The following is an 18,010-nucleotide window of genomic DNA, read 5'->3' on the forward strand; positions in this document are numbered from 1 at the left end:
TCATACTGTCAACATTACCTCCTTTAGGACTATACTATCTACATTTATGCAGGTAACAAATTATATAGTAAGTTACATGTTTCTATCAACTGAGACTATAGTGTATATAAGGATAACCACTCTAAGACCATGGGGAATGTCCATGGATAAAAGTGAAATACTTGTGCATGTACTCGCACTCTCTCAACTTTTTCTCCAGTATAATTTATTTAAATAATTGAAAACAATCAGAAACCAAATAGTATTTTTCATAAGCCCTATTAATGTAGTACCCATCTTATTGTTAAATGCTGTCCTTATATGTAAATATAAAAACAGTTACAGAAAGGAAGGGTAAGCAGTGAGGTTGAGGCTTTCCAATACTTTGGTTGGCAGCAATAGAAATCTTGGTCTCTCTGAATAGCATAAAGATAATTTGGAAATAGGAAACAGGTCGGAACTGAAAAGAATTGAAAATTCAGGATTAATCAAATAGTGTAACTTGCACTGTTTTGGTATTGTGATTCTGCAAAATGAGCGTGACTTGCACATACACAGGTCTGAATTGGTATTTGCAGGCAAGGCAATGAGCAGGAGGGTGTATATATAAAGCAATTGCATACACACTTACACTGCATCATTCCCAACTCTGTAAGAGATAAAATTCACTGGTATAAATGAGTTAATATCAGAGCTGAATACCATTTTTGGTTCAAGTTACGCTTATTTTTTTAAAATAAATTTAAATTTAAATTTACTTTTCTATGCAAATTACAATATTTTGCCTCTTATATTCCTCTCTCTCCCTTTCCCACATGATATTAAGCTAACATTTGTCATCTGTGAATTTGAATTTTGGATGAGTTTGAATTTAGGAGGAGTATGACTAACACAAAAGTTCTTTACTATTAAGTCTTTGGCCAGTACAGAACCAATATTTATTTCTTATTTTTAAAACAGGGAAATACAGACACAGTATTCTCTGCTAAATTTTTTCACATCTTGTATATTCTTCTTCAACTTGATCCTCCTTGGAAGTCTCCCTCGATGTTAAGATATTATCTGGAATTTCTTCAGTGTCCTATTTGCATGAGAGGAACATGGTCTCTGGTAGAGATGCTTGTGAGGTAAGAAGCAGTTGGAAAGGGTTTTTGTATGTTCTCTTGTTTGGGGGCTTCTCTCTCTCTAAAAGCTTAGCTAAGTGGAAACAATTAATATCACACTTTTTCAGAAAAAGGTCTCCTTAGTTAAAAATTATAGAATTTACATATAAAGCCCTATTATACGAAAGTCACTTTTTCAATGTACTGTAATTAGATCATTGTAAGTGAAAGTTTTCTATAACTAGAATAGCATTTGTACATTTCAGAACTTTATTATAAATTTCAATTAATCTGAACTCCCTGAAAATGGCTGTCACTTTAGAGAAAAATTATACACTTCTTGTTTCTCCTGTTCTTTGCATTTCTATATTAAATGTTTCAGGATAATTATTTGTATGTTGTGTGGCTTTTGACAATCTAGATCAATGTATATTACTACTGTGCTTTTCGTGAAAAGAAAAGGAGTACTTGTGGCACCTTAGAGACTAACCAATTTATTTGAACGTAAACTTTCGTGAGCTACAGCTCACTTCACATGAAAGCTTATGGTCAAATAAATTGGTTAGTCTCTAAGGTGCCACAAGTACTCCTTTTCTTTTTGTGAAAACAGACTAACACGGCTGCTACTCTGAAACCTGTGCTTTTTATATCTATTTTGCTGCAAATAAAACAGTATAAATCTTATCTTGTCAAATATGCAGTTTCATGTTATATTTTCATTTTCAGCATGAAATTTGCAAACTTGTGTATTGGTCTTAATACACTATACAAACACAAGACTCAGGACAGCAGCCTTTTGGGTGCTTCCACCTGATAAAAGGAGAATTTCAGGTTTCTATGACTTTTGTGAACAGAAACTGATTAATTTCATCTCTGGAAAGAGTGACTGCACCTCAGTTCATCACTGTGATATCTTCTCTAGTTTAACATTTAAGTACTCTAATATGGCAATGTTGACCAGTATAGAAATGCATATAGGATTTTTTTGTTTAAATATATCATTCCATATTCTGAAACCATTGTAAGTATAAACTGTTGTTACACTCGCATACAAACTCCATGCACTTACAAGGAAGTCACTAAAATGCACATTCCTCCATTATTAAAGCTCAATGAAATCACAAGTCCAAGGCAGACTTTATCATTTGTTTTAATAGCCAGTCATCATACTATGCAAATGCACATTGACTCCTTCTCTCCCCAGCAAACTCCCTGGTACTTCCTAACATATAGCCAGCCATAATGCACATACCCAGTTCCTCTACATCACAATCAAACGCATAACCCATCTACCATGGCTACAACTGGGTAGTGTGGAAATCTCTTCCAGAGGTTTGCAGGGAAGACATGAATATTGTGTATTCATAGCCTTCTTACCTTCCTAGTGCACTGTGTGGGGAGCTACCAGGAGGATGAATAGCAGTTTGGGGGACAGAGGTAAGGTGGGATTGTACTTCAGACTTGAGTTGGAAAGGTTATGCGTAGGTAGACAGGGACTCTGCAGCAGGCCTGGGGTGGGGAGCTAAGTCACTGTGGCAATCCATAAGAGCTTGAGCTGCCAGGTGCTGGTGCCTTAGCTTTGTAGCACACCAAGGCACTGGCTCTGTAGGGAGTCCTTGATGTGTTCATGTTTTCCTACCTCTCAGTCAAATAATTTAATACTAGCATTTCAAAGCTGATACACCATACTTTCAACTACAGACCGAGAAGACAGTTGAAAACTAAAATGATTATCCTGATGATGGGTAGAAAAGAGATTGGTGTGTGCTTTCTTTTTCTGTGGGTGGTTGAAAAAGAGGAGGCAACTCCCTCAATTTAAAAGCCATATGTTATGTACAGGGCTTGAAAAAGCCACTCACTCATGGCCAGTAGTAACCTTTCCAGGGTGAGTGAAAAAGAAAAAGTTGAATCTGTGTAATTTTGACAACTATCAATTTTGTATAGGAATGCTTTGCAAAGCACTGTTCTCAGGTGGTTTATTATCAAACCATCCTGAACAGAGAAGGAAGGCACTCAAACTCAGAATGACATGAACAGACATGGGACATTGGGCTAATAGGTGGCTTATACAATTCAATGTAGGAAACTTATGCTAATGAGGTTTTAATTCAAAAAGAAACCAGAAATAAACCCATCAATGTTCAGATGCTAAAAAATATCTGAGATTTGGGGATATAATTGTTGATAGAGCTCTTCAAATCTTTGGCAGAAGACTTAATTGGAGAAAAACACAAAACGAATCAGTGCTGGATATATCAAGGGTAGTTACTCTGCCAATGTCAAATTCCTCCAAAAATGTAAACTAGAAAAGATGTTCTGCTCTTGTCTTAAAACAGTTCATCATGTTGTTAAATTATGAAGTTTCATCAAGGCGTGGGTAAAATGATATGCAAATAAGATCTAATCATGGAAACTCTTACTCATGTGAGTAAAGGTTTACAGGATCATGCTGTAGTTTCCAAAGTGCTAGGAAATCTTTTGGAATTAAAGCCTTTTTATAAATATTCTATTAAATACAAGAACTCTGCCCCTCCACAAGGAATTCCCTTCCTTCTCCAGTGCACAAGGAAATGTGCTAAATGCAACAATAATTTATCTCACACTATAACATGCACCTTTCATTAAAACTTTTTTTCCACAAAATAACACATGAGATCAAACACCTAATCAGTGACCATGCCAGCACAGAATATATATTTTAAAAATTGCTGAAAATCTGGCCTTAAGTCATCAATGGTATTGGTATGTAAATATACATTTAGTTACAATATATTAGAAACACAAATTAATGTCCTTTAAGTAAAAATTAATTTAGATAGGACTCACTCTGTGCACTGTGCCAGCACAAGGCCTGTGCATTACTTAAATTCTACTAAAGGCTTCAAAATAGAACTGACATGAGTAGTACCTTGCGTTGGCCCTCCGTACACTGATGAAGTTCAACTTTTGTGCACAAATAACTAACTTTCTTAATTTATATTTTTAATCTGGACATAGAGAAATTCCCTCCTAAATTGATATTGTATATGGCAAGTTTCATCCTGAGCAAAGTTTTGACCAAGTTTAAAGAATCCTTCAGTTATTCTCACTTTCATGTTCAAGTGTGACACCTGTAATAGGGTCACTATGTTTTGTCATTTTATTAATTATGATTATTTCTGAACTGCTGATTTGATTGCATTTACAAAACCTCACAACTATGTTACTGCAATTTTGGAACTAAAATGTCAGAATTGCATCGTGCATTGATTAGTCAGTAGATCATTTCAAACTTAAAGATTGTCTGGTGCTTTATTTTTCAGATCTTGCCTTTACTGCAAAGGTTTTTGTCATGCAGTCTCTGTTTCAGAAAAAATAAGTGAACAGAGGGTGGTTCACAAAGCATTACTCAAGTTTTTCTTTAATTTAGTGAATGCTGAAGTACAGGCTTTAACAAGAAGGTAAGTTTTATAGGAGAATACTTTACTTTACTGCTGCTGCTGCTGAAAAATTCAAACCCATTTCTCAATCCACAACGGAATTGTACTCTGTCTTTACTATGCTCGCTGTCTCTGAAATGGGATACAGTCCTCATAGAGGTTTGCAAGTGGTATTTGGTCATGCACTTGCTAAATGTTTCCTTTGAAATCTCTCATTTCTTTGCTTGTTTATAACTAGATTTCATTATGTTAAAAGAATATTCTGCCTGGATATTTGTATGGAGACTTCTGACTAATTTTTTTACATATTATTTTCCCACTATGTTACGTGTGTGGATAGGTGTTTAATTTTGTTTCATAAGGGTGAGTTTTTTAGCTTTGCAGTTCTTAGATTTTTTTTTTTTATTGCCCAGCAAATTCTTAATTGAAAGACCTTGAACATACAGCATACATGTTGTCTTTTTTAATCTGTAAGCACTTGTATTATCTCATCCTCCCTATTTAATGTAAATGAATAGATGTATGTATGATTGCCTTATAAAGTAAAAATTTTCCTTTTGTTCCAACTGTAATTATATTTATATAATATTAACACAACATTTGAGTTCCTTCACTTTGGCTGTCATCATTTTACATATATTATTCATCAAAAATTGTGTATGATCTTTCTGTGCTTAAAAATTTCCAAACCTTTGTATGTTTTGACAGGAGACGTGTTATCTGTCTAGTAACTATAGTAATCAAATTGGCATAAAGCTTTAGGTTTTGTTCACTTTTTCTTTTTCTTCTATAGATTATGTGAAGGGGCTAATTCACAGCTTCTGCAAGTTATGCCACAGACAGTTCTTCTGAAGACCTTTTGGTTGGGAAGTGAAACCTCTCTGTTTTTTACCAAACAGATAAATATTCTGGTAGATTGGGTCATACATTCCTATAGAGAAAAGTTCAAAACAAATGATGTGAGTATGATTCATTTTCTAAAAAAAAAAAAAAAAAGTAATGAAGGTCAATGTATTTTTTTTAAAAAGCATTTATTTCTTCACTCCTTTCTGAGAAACTACATTCAGGTATCAAAGCTGCTTGTTACATCTACCTTTTGTTGTGAAGCATGCTGACTTTTGCTCCGCAAAAGGAAATGAACTGCTCTATAAGGTTCTCATATATTGATCTGTAAAGAAGAAATGTAATGGAGTCATGAGTGGTTTTCTGTTTGCACTCAGATGTTCATATGCTTTTACCAGCAGGTGTTATTGCAGTCATTAGGGACATAAGGTTACGATGCCTTATCAAATAAACTGTAACCAATGAGGTAATTATCTTATTTTACAATGAAAAGTACTTTTTAGAAAAAAAATTATTCAGTAAAAATTGTCTGAGGATAGAACTAATGAAACAAGTGGGGTTTTGTTGTTTTATATACCTTTTTTAACCTGAACCTTTTTCTGTGAACTCACCAGTTTTCTTCCCAATCCCTTGAGTTTCCTTTGGTGCCTCATTCATCCAAACAGAATGGAAGACAACATAACTGCTGTTCCATAGCATGCTGGCTAGCAGGACAATGACCTGAACTGAAACTGGTCTATATACCACCCCTCCCTTGCTAAAGCCTTTCTAAAGTGTCTTTGACTATTCAGTTCCCATACAAAAGTACAAACTCGTCACCATTCTTTGAAAATTATTGTGAAAGTATAGAATACGAAGGCAACACACATCTTTTCAGCACTATCACAAGACAACTACAGAAAATGAAGTATTGTAGAAAGAAAAACATTTCCAATGTACTATCTGATTGTTCTGCATAGTGTGAAGAAGGCAGAGAGGTTTAAACACACTGAAAGCTTTTCTCAGGTTACTTTAATTATAACCAGTCCACCTACTGTTTTTGAGAGAGGGTGAAACAACCCATGCAGAAATAAAGTATTGTCCTTTATCCATGGTCAAGATATATACATATACATACATATATTTCAGGTGCCTAAATTTAGGCTTCCAAATCCATATTAGCAGCTTAATCAAGTGTCATGATTTTTTTTTTCCCAAAGATATTGAACACCAAGAAAGCAAATGTCCCGTTGACTTTCAGTGGGAATTTCAATACCGCTTGAAAATCAAGCCATTCTTTTAGGTTCCTAAGTGTAAATTCTGGAGCTTAAATGTAGGCACCCACTTTCTTTTTTAATCTTGCCCTTTCTTCTGTTCAAAAGTTTCAACTTTTTAAACCATACAGTGTTACAAGTTGTATTGTTTCTTCAGTAAGTACAATATTAACTTGTAGACAAGTAGACTACAGTATAAGGTGTATTGATTAAAAAGAAACAAACAACTTTTGATAAGACTAAACTGTAGAATCAAACATACACAGAAGTCTGTAATAGACTTAAACCTAAAGTATCAGTTGTCCTTTTCCACAAAAACAAGGTTCCCATTGCTGTTCAACTTTCATTTTATACTCTACATTGTATAACATCCCAGCAGATGTGAAATCTGGCCTTACAATGCAGCTATATTATATTGTTCCCTGACAAGCTACTGTGTTGTGGTGTTTTGCTTTGTTTTTTTAAATAGCCCTCATTCCTTAGCTGTGCATTTAATTTCTTTGCCTCATATTTTAAACAAAAATAAGATTGATAAAAATGTTTTGTTAGTAATCTTGTATGAATAACTTGCTCCCTGATATGTGCAAAGCTCAATTATTATCCCTTTCTGTGTTTTCAGTTTTGAGCTATTGTCTGCAAAACATGGGTACCAAACTTTGTCTAGATAGTCAGTTTTAAATCCCTTAATGTAGATGAAAAGATCAGTTCAAAAGAAACACTCACAGGAGCAAATCCTCCCCATTGCTACATAGCTAGCTTTGCCTCTCTTTTCAATTTCTTTGTGTTAGAGGTGCAGAAGGAAAATTTGGAGTGTTTCTGTAGCATTGAGCTTAGCAAATAGGGAGCAGAATTCCCCTTCTCTCCATAAGCTTGGGCGGGAGGAGGATTGGTGAGAACCGTCTGTTTGTTTGTTATGTGAAGTAAGCAATCTTAATTAAACCCTACGAAATCAAAGAAAATATTTAAGTGAGTTTATTTAGAAAAAGCCATTTTTCTGTCTTAAGATAGTCCAATAATTGGAATATTAAGAATCTTAAATCCAGTTAAGTCCCACTATTTTTCTGTTACCAATGTTTAGGTCTGCCTCCTCTCCAGGAACATATGCCAACCTTTTGGAGGTTAACTGGATAAACTTGGTATTTTAGTTTACAACAATATTTGCATATCCCAACAAATTATTACAAGAGTTTTAAATCTTAATCATTTGGCTGTGTCCTAGGGCATATCTATACTGCAATGTGAGCCCAGGGCTCGTGGGACTTGAGTCAGCTGATCCCTGATTAGAGAACCCAGGGCTTGAGTGTCTACACTGATTGTTAACCCTATATGAAGAATATTCTAACCTGGGCTGGAACATGGCGCTCTGGCATCCACACTGCAGAATGCAGACCCGTGTCAAACCAACCATATCCCAGACTCCCAAGCACCCTCCTGAAATGTGGCTGCTCTAGCCCTTTGACCATGGTGCACTGTGGGAAAACTTGACTGTCTGCCCTGCACGTTACAGGAAGTTTGAATGACCCATCAATACATCCTGTCGAGCACTCATTTTGTCTGTGCATCCCCACCTGCTGGAGCCAGCAACATGGAAGAGATGCCTTTTGCTTGTGCTTTCACTCCTGTGTCAGAAAATAGGGAGAGCATCCGTGAAATGCTGGGAGCATTTTGATGGCGTTTTCTGACCCACCAAAGGCACCCAACATAGTTTATGATGGAGAAGGAGGAGGGCACAGACATGGAAGGCTCGAACTGGCTGATGCTGTTCATGACACTCAGTACAGCCACTGGTGCCCCCTACATAGACCAGTGCTTCTGGAGTAAGGCCACAAGCATAGCCTGGTGGAATTACATCATCATGCAGACCTAGGATGATCAGCAGTGGTTCCAGAACTTTAACATGAGGAAAGTTACATTTTTAGAGCTTTGCAAGAAGTTTGCCCCGACTTTCCCAGTGTAAAGACACATGCATGAGAGTGGCCTAGCCAATCCAGAAGTGGATTGCTGTAATCATCTGGAAGCTGGCTACTACGGATTGCTACAGGCCCTCTGCCAACCAGTTTGGTGTTGGAAAGTTTGACTGTAGATAGAGTGGTGGCGGAGGTTTCTGAGGCAATCAGTCAAGTGGTTTACCCCAAGGAGGTCAGTATAAAAGATATTCCTGAATTAACTGCTGGCTTTGAGAGAATGGAGTTTTCATATTGTGCGTGGCCATTGATTGCACTCATGTGCCCACAGTTTATGCTCCTTTAGGAGGACAGAGAGTACATAAACTATCATTGTGCAGGCCCTCGTGGACTACAGAGGTCAATTTTTGTGAATGTCAATGTGGGTTGCACTGGAAAAGTTCACATTGCCAGGGGTTTTTTTTTTGTTTTTGTTTTGCCAATCAGGAGTCTACATTCATGGACAGGCTGGGACGCTATTCCCACCAAATGACATTGTCATAAGCAGAATTACTGTCCCCACCATTATTCTGGGGGACTCCTTGTACCTCCATTTGCTTTGGCTTATGAAACCATACGCTGATTTCAGAGGCCCTGGCAGAAGATGGTTTAATTACACTCTCAGCCAGTAAGAATGGTTGTTGAATCCGCTTTTGGTAGATTGAAATCCCATTGGTGATGTCTACAGAATCATTTGGATTCCAGTGTAAGCAGTGCTGTCCACATTACAGTGGCTTGCTGTGCTCATCACAACATTTGTGAAGCCAGAGGTGAGCTTTTTCCTCCTGAATGGACCCATGACAGTGAGGGGCTGCTGAATCAGGATACTCAGCCAGAAAGTAAACCTACCACAACTGGAACTGGATGCACCCAGGCCCCAGAAGTCAGACATGCTTTGTGTGCCCACATTATGGACTTGGATGGCCCAATGGAACTGGGGGGACAGTACCTCTATGAATGTGTTTGTGGGTGAGGGGATGGGGCTCATTGATTGTATGGGTGTATGTGGCTTCAGTGCTTGTGGAGGGGTAGGGAGTTGATTGCCATGCAGTGTACTCATGAATGACATGACTACTTATCAAATGGGGTGGAGGGGTTCACAGTATGGATTGATGTAAGGAAGTGATTGAAATACGGATTGATGTAGATAACCGTATTGAGGAATTGAGGACAGAAGCAACTTTGTCTATACAAAGTGCAAGCTGGTCTCCATATTGGAAGAGAAGATTGAAGGTCTGGAGCAACAGATAACGACTCTGCGTTGCATATGAGAATCTGAGGATTTTTCTGGACAAAAGTCAAGATATGCTTCTACGAGCACAAAGCTCTAAAGATTTAGAGCAGGTTGCACAGCGGAGCCAAGAGGCCAGTGAAGAAGCTTGGCAACATGTGACCTCCAGAAGAAGGGGGAATTTCCGGGTTCCAGCAACGCAGACACGGGTAACTAACCGCTTTCATGTTCTGTCCACAGGTACCATTGCAGAGAGTGGACCAGATGATACGCCTGGGAGGAGAAAGCAGAAGGAGACTCTGCTGGTTGGGAGGCAGGAGATGCACTGTCCGGAGATTGGGGCTTCCACGGCCACCACTCCCAAGAGAAAGAGGCGGGTGGTGGTGGTGGTCGGGGACTCTCTTCTCCAGGGGACTGAGTCATCTATCTGCCGCCCTGACCGGGAAAACCGAGAAGTCTGCTGCTTGCCAGGGGCTAAGATTCGCGATGTGACAGAGAGACTGCCGAGACTCATCAAGCCCTTGGATCGCTACCCCTTCCTGCTTCTCCACGTGGGCACCAATGATACTGCCAAGAATGACCTTGAGCGGATCACTGCGGACTATGTGGCTCTGGGAAGAAGGATAAAGGAGTTTGAGGCGCAAGTGGTGGTCTCGTCCATCCTCCCCGTGGAAGGAAAAGGCCAGGGTAGGGACTGTCGAATTGTGGAAGTCAACGAATGGCTACGCAGGTGGTGTCGGAGAGAAGGCTTTGGATTCTTTGACCATGGGATGGTGTTCCATGAAGGAGGAGTGCTAGGCAGAGACGGGCTCCATCTTACGAAGAGAGGGAAGAGCATCTTTGCGAGCAGGCTGGCTAACCTAGTGAGGAGGGCTTTAAACTAGGTTCACCGGGGGAAGGAGACCAAAGCCCTGAGGTAAGTGGGAAAGCCGGATACCGGGAGGAAGCACAGGCAGGAACGTCTGTGAGGGGAGGGCTCCTGCCTCATACTGAGAATGAGGGGCGATCAGCAGGTTATCTCAAGTGCTTATATACGAATGCACAAAGCCTTGGAAACAAGCAGGGAGAACTGGAGGTCCTGGTGATGTCAAGGAATTATGACGTGATTGGAATAACAGAGACTTGGTGGGATAACTCCCATGACTGGAGTACTGTCATGGATGGTTATAAACTGTTCAGGAAGGACAGGCAGGGCAGAAAAGGTGGGGGAGTAGCACTGTATGTAAGGGAGCAGTATGACTGCTCAGAGCTCCAGTACGAAACTGCAGAAAAACCTGAGTGTCTCTGGATTAAGTTTAGAAGTGTGAGCAACAAGAGTGATGTAGTGGTGGGAGTCTGCTATAGACCACCGGACCAGGGGGATGAGGTGGATGAGGCTTTCTTCCGGCAACTCGCAGAAGCTACTAGATCGCACGCCCTGGTTCTCATGGGTGACTTTAATTATCCTGATATCTGCTGGGAGAGCAATACAGCGGTGCATAGACAATCCAGGAAGTTTTTGGAAAGCGTAGGGGACAATTTCCTGGTGCAAGTGCTAGAGGAGCCAACTAGGGGGGGAGCTTTTCTTGACCTGCTGTTCACAAACCGGAAAGAATTAGTGGGGGAAGCAAAAGTGGATGGGAATCTGGGAGGCAGTGACCATGAGTTGGTTGAGTTCAGGATCCTGACACAGGGAAGAAAGGTAAGCAGCAGAATACGGACCCTGGACTTCAGGAAAGCAGACTTCGACTCCCTCAGAAAACGGATGGGTAGGATCCCCTGGGGGACTAACATGAAGGGGAAAGGAGTCCAGGAGAGCTGGCTGTATTTCAAGGAATCCCTGTTGAGGTTACAGGGACAAACCATCCCGATGTGTCGAAAGAATAGTAAATATGGCAGGCGACCAGCTTGGCTTAACGGTGAAATCCTGGCGGATCTTAAACATAAAAAAGAAGCTTACAAGAAGTGGAAGGTTGGACATATGACCAGGGAAGAGTATAAAAAAATTGCTTGTGCATGTAGGAATGAAATCAGGAGTGCCAAATAGCACCTGGAGCTGCAGCTAGCAAGAGATGTCAAGAGTAACAAGAAGGGTTTCTTCAGGTATGTTGGCAACAAGAAGAAAGCCAAGGAAAGTGTGGGCCCCTTAATGAATGAGGGAGGCAACCTAGTGACGGAGGATGTGGAAAAAGCTAATGTACTCAATGCTTTTTTTTGCCTCTGTCTTCACGAACAAGGTCAGCTCCCAGACTGCTGCGTTGGGCATCACAACATGGGGAATAGATGGCCAGCCCTCTGTGGAGAAAGAGGTGGTTAGGGACTATTTAGAAAAGCTGGACGTGCACAAGTCCATGGGGCCGGACGAGTTGCATCCAAGAGTGCGAAAAGAATTGGCGGCTGTGATTGCAGAGCCATTGGCCATTATCTTTGAAAACTCGTGGCGAACGGGGGAAGTCCCAGATGACTGGAAAAAGGCTAATGTAGTGCCAATCTTTAAAAAAGGGAAGGAGGAGGATCCTGGGAACTACAGGTCAGTCAGCCTCACCTCAGTCCCTGGAAATATCATGGAGCAGGTCCTCAAAGAATCAATCCTAAAGCACTTACATGAGAGGAAAGTGATCAGGAACAGTCAGCATGGATTCACCAAGGGAAGGTCATGCCTGACTAATCTAGTCGCCTTCTATGATGAGATTACTGGTTCTGTGGATGAAGGGAAAGCAGTGGATGTATTGTTTCTTGACTTTAGCAAAGCTTTTGACACAGTCTCCCACAGTATTCTTGTCAGCAAGTTAAAGAAGTATGGGCTGGATGAATGCACTATAAGGTGGGTAGCAAGTTGGCTAGATTGTCGGGCTCAACGGGTAGTGATCAATGGCTCCATGTCTAGTTGGCAGCCGGTGTCAAGTGGAGTGCCCCGGGGTCGGTCCTGGGGCCGGTTTTGTTCAATATCTTCATAAATGATCTGGAGGATGGTGTGGATTGCACTCTCAGCAAATTTGCGGATGATACTAAACTAGGAGGAGTGGTAGATACGCTGGAGGGCAGGGATAGAATACAGAGGGACCTAGACAAATTGGAGGATTGGGTCAAAAGAAATCTGATGAGGTTCAATAAGGATAAGTGCAGGGTCCTGCACTTAGGACGGACGAACCCAATGCACCACTACAAACTAGGGACCGAATGGCTAGGCAGCAGTTCTGCAGAAAAGGACCTGGGGTAACAGTGGACGAGAAGCTGGATATGAGTCAGCAGTGTGCCCTTGTTGCCAAGAAGGCCAATGGCATTTTGGGATGTATAAGTAGGGGCATAGCGAGCAGATCGAGGGATGTGATCGTTCCCCTCTATTCGACATTGGTGAGGCCTCATCTGGAGTACTGTGTCCAGTTTTGGGCCCCACACTACAAGAAGGATGTGGGTAAATTGGAGAGAGTCCAGCGAAGGGCAACAAAAATGATTAGGGGTCTGGAACACATGACTTATGAGGAGAGGCTGAGGGAACTGGGATTGTTTAGTCTGCAGAAGAGAAGAATGAGGGGGGATTTGATAGCTGCTTTCAACTACCTGAGAAGTGGTTCCAGAGAGGATGGTTCTAGACTTATTCTCAGTGGTAGAAGAGGACAGAACAAAGAGTAATGGTCTCAAGTTGCAATGGGGGAGGTTTAGGTTGGATATTAGGAAAAACTTTTTCACTAGGAGGGTGGTGAAACACTGGAATGCGTTACCTAGGGAGGTGGTAGAATCTCCTTCCTTAGAAGTTTTTAAGGTCAGGCTTGACAAAGTCCTGGCTGGGATGATTTAATTGGGGATTGGTCCTGCTTTGAGCAGGGGTTGGACTAGATGACCTCCTGAGGTCCCTTCCAACCCTGATATTCTGTGATTCTATGAATAGTGTTGGCAAACTAATTCCTAATTGTCCAAGATTGTGTTTACCTTTATACATTGTGTGTGTGATGTGATGTGATGTAGTGATAGCAATAAACTTTCTTGATAAAATAAAAAGCTGTATTTATAAACATGTATTAGAAAAGTACATTAACCTATTCCGAAGCACCCATAACAACAAAACCTTAAAAAAAAAAAAAAAAAGTGTATGAACAAGCGCAAAGATAGAATCATGTACAAGACAGAAACCCCTTACTGTTGCATGTGCTCTGGCCCCTGTTTAACTTTCCCCTTTCTCACCCATTTGCTGTACAGTTCGTGCTGGGGAATGTGGGTGGAGGTATGCCTGGGGAGGGGATTAATATGGAAGATTGCAAGGGGCAAAGTTGCCTTGCCGAGCTACTCCTGGGAGGCCCGATTTGCATCAGCCACCCAGCCATAGAGTTTTCCAAGCTGTTTCTGGACTGCATCAGAGCAATACCCTGTAGGGGACTCAGGCCATGGTGTGGGTGATGCAGCAGGAGCCGGTACTCTTGTAGCCATTAGTGATAGCAGCAGCTCAAACAATTCTTTCTGCTGAGCTCTATCCTCCTTTCTTAGCTGCAGCTCTTGTTCCAGGAACTCCAAAGCAAGTGCCTGCTCCCACGCTGAAACCCTGTCCTCAAGCTATGCAGCCAGGCTGAGGTTTTCCTCTTGCCTCTCGCCATGCCTTCCTTCTAGCCATATGGCCCTCTCTTTTTTTGGTACTGGACCTACTTATTGGCCCGGTCCATAATGTCAACCATAAGTTCATCATGGAAATGCTTCCTCTTGGAATGGCCCAGGCGTCTGCTACAATGTGAGTGAGCTGTCGACATACTGCAGCCAGTAGAAGTAGAAGAGGAGCCTGGAATAGGACAAGACACTGAGGGTTATTGTCTGGTATATCTCAGTGCAGTGAAGGCCACTCTTCAGCACCAAAGACGAGCTCGACGGCCTCCAGGCACTGATCGCACTCGCTGGTGCTGCATAAGAAGCAAAGAAGAGCCGAGGGATGCGAGTTGCCAAAAGTAAGAGCAGTGGAGCTTGATGGTGCCCACCGAGTGTGTCCTGTGCTGGGACATTTGGCTCCTGCTCAGGCAAAACGGTCACCGTTGACTCTGGCCGCACAGGTGAACCCATTGAGTCTGGTCCTGTTGGACTCTCCAGAATGGGACAGCCAAATGGGATAGTTGGAACTGCCATCTACCCCAGACACGTTCGAGGCCACGAGGGACCTCCTAGAGATGGCTGCCCTGCAGTCTCCAACAATGACAGCACCGGCACCGCATGGAGGGGCTGTGCTCTCCAAGGGCAAACTGGCCATGCTCCAGCACTGGTCATCCTCACCTTGGCACCACTCTCCGGCACTGTCCTGCACGGCACTGCTGTGGTCTCAGAGGTCAGACTTGTCTTCGGGGTCGGAGCCGGAATCATATGTCTTAAGACGGAGCCGGCACCGCTCTCAGTGTTTGAGGCGTGAAGGACATCAAGTCTCCATGATGCCCTGGCCACTGTAATGGTAGGCGCACACGTAGTGGACTTGCTGGACCCTATGGGCATAACATCAAACACCAGAGCTCCAGGTCCCTGTCAATTACCTTGGACAGGTGAGGCCCCCCCGTCTTCCTCAATGATGAGGGAACCTCCGCGGGGATCGGAGCCCAGAGCCCAGTTTCTTCATTTCCTCAGTATCTTTATGGGTTGTCCTTAGGAGCATCTTCTTTTTATGAATATGTAGTTTAATTATATATGTATTGGGGTTGTAATTCTTTCTTGACAGTTATATTTCCTTTGTCTTTGACAGGAGATTCTTAGAACATCTTTAAATGTAGTGTTTTAGTTCTGTTCAATCCATTTTCTGAGAGTGTTTTCAGTTTCATTAGGGTCTAACAGGAAATAAAATTCTGCCTCCAAAAAGTCCAAGCACTCCTATGCTTTTATATAAACATTTTTTAGTTTGCAAAAGTTTTTTAATATTAAATAATTCTTAGAGAGGATTTACCTTAAATAGTTATTAAAAAGTTGCTTCTTCAAAAAATTTTTTGGCAAGATGATGATTCTTGTCTTCCTGAGTTGGTTGGGGGAACTGCTTGAGCACTGTGTAATTATTTTCCCATTAATATAAATATTCTATACTCAGCTTCTTGTATTGGTAATCAGTTTAATTCAGGTTAGTACAAAAGTGTTTTATCATTTACAAAACAGTGATAGTCGGAATACTAGGAGCTTTGCTTTTAGCTAATATTTGCAGGTATGCATTTCACAAAGGTGTTTGTCATTTCAACATTTGAGAGACACTCAGATTTACAAAGCCATTGTTAATTTTTAAATACCAAAATCATTGATAAAAGGTCTCTTCATCATGTATAAGATTCTTGCCTTCAATTATATGCTAAAACTACTCATCAAAATATTACACTAAATTGCAGAAGGACTATGTAAAAATGCAAGGGTTAAAATATTTAGGAAGCAGAGTAGAATTGTACAATAGCACTATAGATTATTTTAATACTTTGGTTTGAAGTTTTCTATTATGGTTAATAAATAGGAGCTATATAGTTGCATAGTGATTGTTGCCATGCATGATAGTAATTTCCATATTTAATGTAGAAGTTAACTGAGACTTTTTTATACACATACTTTTTCATTAAAGTATATATCACTACTATTTTTGGCAATTTTCATTTAAAATAATTTCATGCATTTTCATAGGCATTAGTTTTAGTGGGTTAGGATACCATTTTCTTTATATGTAGCATTGAAGCATTCTCTTCAAATCATTAACTAAACAGAAGTGCTTAGTTTATGCAAATGTTGTTTTATCACGTCAGCCAACTGAACGTATGCCAGTCCTGCCAGCTGACATCATAGCAGTAAATTTCATTATCAAGAATCTGAGAATACAGTAGGCTTTCCTTGGCAGTGCACAGAGGTGAGATACTTAATTGTGGAGGAGTTGTAGCTCCAATTTGTGCATCTGCTAAATTGCTCTGCAGCTCTTTGATATCTGTTTTGTAGAACACCATTAACATATGCTCTATAAGCAGGTTTCTGGAACAGTGCCAAAAGTGGCTCCATGTGGTCTCTGCTCTAGATTAAATCTCTGGAGTGGTGAGAGAGCTGGCCAATCAGCACCCTTCCCCCACCCCAACTGGTTAGTGGGTGCTAGAGACTCCAAGGGGAGGTGGGAGAAGCTACCTGGTGTCCCTCATCAGCGAGTGTCTCCCTCCCTCCCTCACTGCTGGGACTGTCCCCTTTCATTGCTGGCCCCATCCGTTGCATTTTGCTCTATAAGCAGCTGTTATCCCTCTTATACTTCAAGATACCTACAACCTTTGCCAGAAAGAAAAATCAGGGAACAAGTAGGATGGAGAGGTGGCTGAGGAACAGGAGAAGGAAACAGAATATCTGGCTCTATTCCTAGATATACCCCAGACTACTTACGTGACCTTGGGCAAATCACTTAATCTCTCTGCAGTAATTCTGCTTATCTCAGTAGTCCACAAACTGCGGGGCGCATCCCCCTAGGGGTCTGGGCCCCTCAGGAGGAATGTTGAGAAGGAGGGGGGGTGCACGGCAGGGCCTGGACCAGCCCCCACAGATGGGCAGGGAGGGAGCAGCATGCAGACAGATTCCATTAATGATAAGAGGGGGTGTGACTGGAAAAGTTTGCGCACCGCTGGCTCTTAAAAGTGCATTATAACAAAACAAATTTAAGTTCTGTTAATCTCTTCTGCTTTCTATTCCTGACTCTTAGGAATGTTTAAAAATACGTATATCAAGCAGGGAAAAAGTGTGCCACTCTTTTTTACCCTTCCCCTGCCCAACTAATCTCAATTCTACCTTCCTCACTCTTTTTTTTTTTAAATAAAATTTCTCACTCCATCTTAAGTAAAGTATTAGTTTTTCTTCATTTTACTGAGTTCTAAGTGGAGACTGTCCTTGTGTATTAGATATATGGACTGTGTGTGTGTATTCCAGAATTGGTTTAGAGATACCTTAAGTCTGATTTGTCCCATAGTCTCTATTATTCTTTCATAAATCTCCGTCTGATTTATGAAACTTGTACTTTCTCAGTCATTGGTGCTTTCTAATTCTGCTAAGAGAATCGTTTCTAATAAAAATTTGATCCTCAACCAGACTTTGGTCTCAGAGAAATATCAGACGTAACTGGTAATTAGACGTAACTTGGTGTAATTGATATACTAACATAAAAAATGGTCCCAGTTCATAATTTTGTTGCACAAAATGACCATCATTTTTTCAGGTTGAAAACATGAGAGAGAACTTCTTAAAGGAGATGAAACTGTGCTATTTTGTTCAGTACAGTTTCTTGCACCAGATCTCACATGTAGTA

General features: G+C 41.0%; 1 protein-coding gene across 6 annotated transcripts in view; it reads left to right on the plus strand.

Annotated features, from left to right (window-relative positions):
• SLF1 (SMC5-SMC6 complex localization factor 1) overlaps window positions 1-18,010 on the plus strand; it is a 74,870-nt gene that overhangs the window by 28,014 nt on the left and 28,846 nt on the right. For all 6 annotated transcript variants that reach the window (XR_012158967.1, XR_012158968.1, XM_073344508.1 and 3 more), the window contains 3 exons: window positions 940-1,106; window positions 4,385-4,522; window positions 5,295-5,460. Coding sequence is in view for 4 of the 6 variants with exons in the window: in XM_073344508.1 (XP_073200609.1) it covers window positions 940-1,106; window positions 4,385-4,522; window positions 5,295-5,460 (471 nt within the window). In the remaining 2 variants the exon portion in view is untranslated. The remainder of the gene's footprint in view (window positions 1-939; window positions 1,107-4,384; window positions 4,523-5,294; window positions 5,461-18,010) is intronic.

Source organism: Lepidochelys kempii, chromosome 5 (genome assembly GCF_965140265.1).
Source record: "Lepidochelys kempii isolate rLepKem1 chromosome 5, rLepKem1.hap2, whole genome shotgun sequence".
In the NCBI taxonomy this organism is placed as follows: Eukaryota; Metazoa; Chordata; order Testudines; family Cheloniidae; genus Lepidochelys; species Lepidochelys kempii.